The sequence below is a fragment of the Anas acuta genome, chromosome Z (assembly GCF_963932015.1).
Source record: "Anas acuta chromosome Z, bAnaAcu1.1, whole genome shotgun sequence".
Classification (NCBI taxonomy): domain Eukaryota; kingdom Metazoa; phylum Chordata; class Aves; order Anseriformes; family Anatidae; genus Anas; species Anas acuta.
In genome coordinates this window covers 46,235,015-46,242,016 of record NC_089017.1, presented here as the reverse complement: position 1 = coordinate 46,242,016, position 7,002 = coordinate 46,235,015, and the positions used below count along the sequence as shown (strand labels likewise).

Sequence of the window (7,002 nt, the reverse complement as noted above, 5' to 3'; positions counted from 1 at the left end):
GAGCAGAGCAACACATGAATATAACTTTAGTAATGCTAAACAAATCCCGTTTTTCAAGACACCCTTACAAGACTGCTTGGTGTTTTACATACGCTTTACTAGATACGGCTTTTGATTTATGTGTTGCTCCACTGCACCCATTTATGATCTTGCACCTAAGTGCAGTTCCAGGAGGACAGACACAATGAAGCAGGTGGCGAACAGGACGTGCTATTTGTAGCTCTACCTATGCGAGCAGAGCACAACTGGTACGACTGCTCGTTTCAGTATTTCCCCCAGAGACCTCCTTAAGAACAAGCACTGCCTCTCCCGGGCTGCATACTGTGCGGCAAAAATTGACTGTTGGCTCCTGTCCCGAAAGTATAGGAATAGCATTTTGGAAATGGTTAAAGGAACAGCAGCATTTCTTTTTAAATACCAAGCTACAACTGCGTCGGTTTAGCTCTGGAAAGAAAGTCATACATGAGGACAGCTTAGTTAGGAACAGGGGGAAAAAAAGTCATGTGGGAGAAGAGAACAAAGCCCCATTTCAAGAACACTATTGTTTGTGCAACTATAAACCTAGGGTCTATAAAACCATCAAAGAGAAACTGAAGTTGGCATTAACAGATACAGATTAGTAAATGCTAGAGCACCTTATAAAATTCCTAAGGTTTTATAATGACAGCACACGGGGAACGCAAAAACAAAACAAAAAGAACCCAACAAGTTTCTCAGATGAAACCTGCTGATTTCAGTACATATGGATGTGTTAGGACATAAACCTTGCACAGATTTAGGACATGCTGAACAGCAGTACTACAAAGGTGATCCTACAGCTACCCAAGTGTGTACCAGTGTTAGAGACAGAACACTCCAGGTCAGCTACAACACTGACCTTGGATACCTTCCCTAGGACCCACATCCAAAGCAACAGAAAAATGTCAGAAATTACTGTTTTTAAGTTTCCACATAAAAAAAAAGCTTCAGGATGACTCATAACTTTAATTCAGCTTTAAATAGCTGATATTTGCAAACCAAACAAGACATTCCCTGTTCCCCATGTTACCTACGAACCAAACCAACTAAGATAGCTCCAGGTGAACAAAGCCTGCCTAGTAGATAAGGGGTGAGAAATAGTTTCAGCATCGCTGTGGGACTTATATAGCTTTAGAAAGAAAAGGTGCCAGTCACTACACAAAGAACACAAGAAAATGTGGAATTAAATGGGACATGTGGAACAAGAAGTTGATATTACAGCTCCTGCTTTAACTGCTGAAAAAATAGGAATGGCTCTTGCCTGTAATTTATTTTCCATGGTCAGCTTTATTCAGCATTATATATATATATATACACACACAGATTCCTGGCTGACGTACATTTTAAAATAGAGGGAGAAGAATCACTTCTTCCTTCTCTTTACAAAGAGTAGTTAGAAAAGCATGTCCTATTCAGCAAGTATTCATGTTGAAATCATCTTATTGCTACATGTTTGTAAAGAAAGTAGAGCAATGAGGTCCCTAAGGACAACTACAACAAAAGCGCTAACTACCCAAGCCATGCAATGGGCTCACTACATTGACTGCAGGAAAGCAAGTGCAGCTGAAGGTACACTGGAGAACTGGCAGCAACACGTCCCGAATGTGCATCTAGATTCTGCATGGTCAACATTCCCAAGTTACATATGTATACCAGGACTCCTACAGGAATTTTGGCTCTTCACATACTGTTGGCTTATTGAATTTCCAGGACAGAGCAGGCTTCAAATTAAATGAGACTGCATGTAGTTTATTGTTTAAAGGTGTTTTATGCATGCATGTTATTCCTTAATTCACGCTTAGTCTTCACTATGTTACTCAACTGATCCTTGTTCATTCACTTGAAAGTGACAGGAATTACACAAGCTTATCTAAGAAGCCCAAGAAAATGAAGCTAGAAGTCTTACATGTGAAAAAGACCACTACAAATTTTAAAAATTTGTTATATTTGTATATGCGAAGTCTAACGTGCCAAATGGACATGTCCTCTAACAGGTAATTGCTACCTTAAAAATTATGTTTCATGATGCTGGTAATGCTGGTAACACACACTTCAGTATGTGCAACAAAAAAATACACATTTTTTTTTTCCTCAGTTGTGTTTTTTTTAATCAGAACTGCACTTATCTATCCTACCTCTTCCAGAGTCCTGAGGCTACAAGCCCTCACCACCCCCTCTGCCTTGGGAAACTCAACCACTAACAAACACCTAAGCTTTCTTTGGACATATCCATGCACAGAAGAAAATTACAAAAGCCATTCAGATAAAATATTATAGGTTTATTTAAAACTTATTTTCCGCTTGAATATGCAAAATACAAACTCCAAAATGTTCTTTTTTTTTTTTACTTCGTAGTTTACAAATATACAAAATAGAAGTTTGCTTAAATTTATATTACATATTTATTATGTAAAGAACTATATAGAAAACATTTGTTCTGCTTAAGGCATATTTGGGAATAAACCATTGTACAAACTATTGCACATCGAAACCACAGTGCATTACAGACTGTCTGCATAAAGTTATTTTCTTTAAAAAAAAAAAAGATAAACCAGGATTATTTACCTGATTTAGGTCATAATTGGCGATCGGAAGACAAAAATATTTCCTTGTCAGATATGCAGCAGTTTGAGAACTTTGGCTTCCTGTTTTTGGTACCTCTAAAACCAACAGTCACTAAGCACCATGAAATAGGCTTTTAAAACATAACTCTGTACCTGAATTTTTCCTCCTCTTCTAACATCGTAATGGCTTTTAGAAGGAAAAAAAGGAAAGTACAAGATGACATTTACATCTAATATTGCATTGAAAGAAAATTTAAGGGAATGTCATTTCCCTGTGTAATATCCCCACCCTCCGAACTACACACAGTCTGTTTAACCCTGATATCCGTGACTTCCAGTCACTCCTTGGCATTTTGTAGTCCGGAAATAATTCAAGTTGGATTTACAAATGGAATGATAGAAGATCCAGTCATTGACCCCAATGTTTTTGGTTTTCTTTTAAATGTATATATATATATATATATATATATATAAAAAAAAAGTTGCAATGTCTATATGCAATTATCCCTCTTTCCACTCTTTGGAAGACTTCACCTTGATTCTGTGTAGTGCTTAAGCTGGGTTCTCCCCTTCTTGCGGAAGACAGTCCTTGTGCTGTAAAATACTGAATCTCTAAGGCAGTTGGGGAAAGATCCACTGCTTCCAATTAAAAGTGCCTCTTCATGTGTAAGGCGAGGTGATCCGACCTGGAAAACGCTCTGTCACACCGCTGGCACTGGAAAGGGCGGTGGCCCGTGTGTTTTCGGTAGTGACGAGTAAGTTCATCGGATCGGGCAAACTTCCATCCGCAGCCTTCCCAGTCACAGTGATAAGGTTTCTCACCTTTCAAAAACAGAAACAACATGTCAGCAAGGTTTATTTGTGGCTACCTTTGTTTCCACTCCACTGCTAACACCTGACTTTCAAGAGGAAAACAGAAAAAGTATCAAAAAGCAACAAAGTTGTTGAAGGGGTTGTAAGCAAACTACAAGCAGACTAAGTCTTTTCAAGACATTACAGGTATTATACAGCATGAACACCACTGAAATCTTCGCTAAAGTTTGTCTTGTACACGAGGCTTTAGAACACAGGCGTTAAGACTGTGTTTTTGCTGGCTAACGTTACACAATCAAATATCAACCAGAAATAGCTCAGCAAAAAAAAAATAAAAATGCATTTAGATAATTGTAGGTCTCAATTAAAACCAGTTGGAAACTGCTTTCATTAGCTCAGCTCGATTAAGAGCTCAATCTCTCAGTCTTCACAACAGCAAAACTGCTGTTGACTGCAAGACAAACTTCCCTGACAATTACGAACTCGGTCCTACACCTCCTGGAGACCACGCTGGCAGTCTCGGGACGGGCAGGAGGAACTGTTCACTTGACCAATTTTTCTTCCCGCTGCCGTTAGCCGAACACGTAGCCTAACCACTAAGCTGTTGTTTCTCCCTTTCCCACCTCCTCTTCGGGAGAAAGTTTTGAATCAAACTCACAATCCCGGGACTTAAATTATGCAAATTTCCAGGTTATTTAACCGCTGTTACGGAATGCCTGCACTGGCGAAACTGCGCATGATGTACCTGCTTTCACAAGCTCAGCTATTGCAATACGGCATTCCGCTGTAAGGCTGAAGTTTGAACTCAAGCTCAGATGCGCACTTTGGCAGATTTTATCCGAATTCTAGCAGTCACCAGCGAGCTGTTAAACCCCGTCTCTTTGGTGCTATAACCCTGGAGCAGATATGCTCCCACACGTAGGCGAGGCACTCCCGGCACTGCCACCAACACAGCTGCACGGAGCCTGTCACTGTTGGGCTCAGAAAGGGAACGGCAGCTCGCAGAGGTGTCAAGGCTCCGGTGAGTTATAGCTAAAGGCACCGTCAGCTACAGGAGCCCTTGAACCAGAGCAAGCCAAGACAAGAGGGTTGTGTACGAAGCACTTAACCACGAACAAAGAAAGCAGAATCTTAGAGAGAGGGCTGCTCCTTCCTCTGAAGTGGGCCAACAACATCTACAGCAACAAATCCCAACCGACTTCCAACTACCTGCTAATTAGCCAGACGCACAGCAAGAGAAGAGCAACAAACTTTGCCTCGGCAAGAAACCCACCCTCTCCCACATCTGAGTCATTCTGCACCATTAAGTGAAACGCAGAGCCAGTAAGCAAAGACTGCACAGGACTGAACGTAGCCAAGGGGAGAAGAAACGCGCCCAGAAACCCAGCAGAGAAAGGTTGGGGCTCGCTCCTTTTGGCTCCCCTCCTGTCTGCCCCCTTTCTGCTGTCCGTGGGGGCTCGCCCCACGCCCCAGCAGCCCGGTGACCCCACGCAGGGTCTCACCTGTGTGGGTTCTCAGATGCGCCTTGAGATGCGAGCTCTTGGTGTAGGTTTTGCCGCAGCCCGCGTAGTCACAGGTGTGCGTGGCCGTCCTTTTCCTAGGCCACGACCGGCGTCCCCTCTTTGGCTTGGTCTCCTCGGGCAGGCAGCTCCCCGGCGGCATCAGCTCTAGAGGCAGGGAAGGCGCAGAGTGAGCACCGCCACGGTGCCGGCGTGGGCACATGGCACACCCGTCTCCTGGGCGAGGAGGCAGGTGCGGGGACTCACCTTGGTACTGGAGCGTGCTGGGGGGCAGCTGCTCGGGCAGGAAGGCAGGGTAGCCGGGGGCTGGGGGGTACCCCGGGGGCAGCGGCAGCGGTGGGTGGCTCAGCCCCGGGGCGGCGGGGAGACAGTCCCTGCTGCTCAGCATCTCCTCGGGACCCAGCGAAGGCGTAGTCCGGGCGGGCAGCAGGCGGCCCATGGCGAAGTCGTGCTGGGGGGCTCCTCGGGGGCCGCTCCCGTGCGGCGGCGGCGGGGCCAGCGTGCAGGGCGGGGTGGCCTCCTGCTTGATTTTGGGGCACATCCGCGGCAGGGGGCTGTAGGGGGGCGCCGCGGGTCCCTCGGTGCCGGGCGGCGGGGCCGTCGGGGGGCCGCTCTTGGGGCTGAGCCCCGGGTGGCTGTAGTCGCCCACGGCCTTCACCACGAACTTGCCCTGCAGGCTGCCCAGCGGCGGCAGGGCGGCGGCGGGGGCCGGCAGGTACACCGGGTCCAGCTCGGGCCGCATCAGCTCGGCCACGAAGCCTCCGGAGGGCGACACGTCGGTGATGTCGGCCAGGTTGAAGGGGGCGGCGGCCGGGCCGGCGGCGGCAGGAGCCCCATCGCGGCTGCCGGCCCCGCCGTAGAGGAGGCCGCCGGGCTCGGCGCGGGGCAGCGGGTAGGCGAAGGGCCCGGCGGGGCAGGGGCTGGCGGCGGGGGCCGGGGCTGCTGCTCCTGCTCCTGCTGCTGCTGCTGCTGCTGCGGGTGCCACCACCACGGCGGCGGCGGCGGCGGGCTCCTGGTGCATGAGCGAGTTGGAGAGGATGAAGTCGAAGTCCAGCAGCTCGTTGAACTCCTCGGCGTCGCGCCGGGGACCCAGGGCAGCGGCGGCCGCCTCCAGCTCCGACGGCGGCGGCGGTGGCGGCGCCTCCACGGGACGGGCCGGCAGCGCCGGGCGCTTCAGCTGCGACAGCTCCTCCCGCCAGCGCTGCGGGGACACGGGCACGGCTCAGAGCCCGCTCCAGCCACACCGCCACCGCCCCCGCCACCCCGCGGTACCGACCCCGGCGCCGCGCCCCCGCCCCGCCGATACTCACGTTGCCGGGTCCCGCCGGCCGCGGCGCCTTCTCGCGGCCCGCGGCGCCCGCCGCGAAGGTGGCGATGGAGGGGAGGAGCGTGCCGCTCAGCGCCATCGCGCACCCGCTGCCTGCAGCACGGCTCCGCTCCGGGGGCACGGCTCCGCTCCGCACCGCACCGCGGGCGTCAGGCGGCGGGGGCGGGCGGCGGGGGCAGCGGCAGGGCGGAGCGGGGGGGTGCTGCCGGTGGTGATGCTGCTGCTGCTGCTGCTGCCCGGGGAGCCGCGGCCATGGGGGAACCGGTGTCGGAGGAGAGGGGGAGAGCAGCGAGGGGAGGGAGGGCAGGCAGGGAGGGAGGGAGGGGCCGCGCCGCGCTCCGCAGCCGCCGCCCGCCGCCCGCCGCGCCCCGCTCGGCACTGCCCGCCGCCCGCCGCCGCCGCCCCTTTTATAACCTCACCTCGCGCCGGGCCCGCCCAGCGCTGCCGTGGCGACGGCGAAAACAAACTGGGGACACGTGGGGACCGCGGGGGGGGGCGGGGGGAGGCGGGAAACAACGGGGGGGGGGGGCGGGAGCGCCGCGCTTCGCCCCGCCCCGTCCCGCCCCGGTGCGTGACGCAGGAGGGGCGCTGACGTCACCGCGGGGGGGTTGGGGGGGGGGGGGGCCGGGGATGCCCGCGCACCTTCGGCGGGGCGGGGAGGGGAGGGGAGGGGAGGGGAGGGGAGGGAGGAGGAGGAGGGAGGAGGGGGGAGGAGGGAGGAGGGAGGAGGGGGGGGCAGTGCGCGCTCCCGCCGGGAGGG

General features: G+C 52.3%; 1 protein-coding gene across 2 annotated transcripts; it reads right to left on the bottom strand.

The window, feature by feature from the left end:
• Positions 1-2,276: 2,276 nt before the first annotated feature.
• On the bottom strand, positions 2,277-6,628 carry KLF4 (KLF transcription factor 4). 2 transcript variants are annotated; one of them, XM_068667101.1, is made up of 4 exons: positions 6,226-6,626; positions 5,162-6,116; positions 4,898-5,062; positions 2,277-3,404 (listed from the first exon to the last, which is right to left on the bottom strand). In XM_068667101.1, exons 1-4 carry the CDS (start codon positions 6,319-6,321, stop codon positions 3,229-3,231), a joined length of 1,392 nt encoding a protein of 463 aa, XP_068523202.1. In that variant the 5' UTR covers positions 6,322-6,626; the 3' UTR covers positions 2,277-3,228. The 2 variants fall into 2 exon arrangements, with proteins under 2 accessions (XP_068523202.1, XP_068523201.1); XM_068667100.1 differs by having other exon boundaries at positions 4,898-6,116; positions 6,226-6,628.
• Positions 6,629-7,002: the final 374 nt, after the last annotated feature.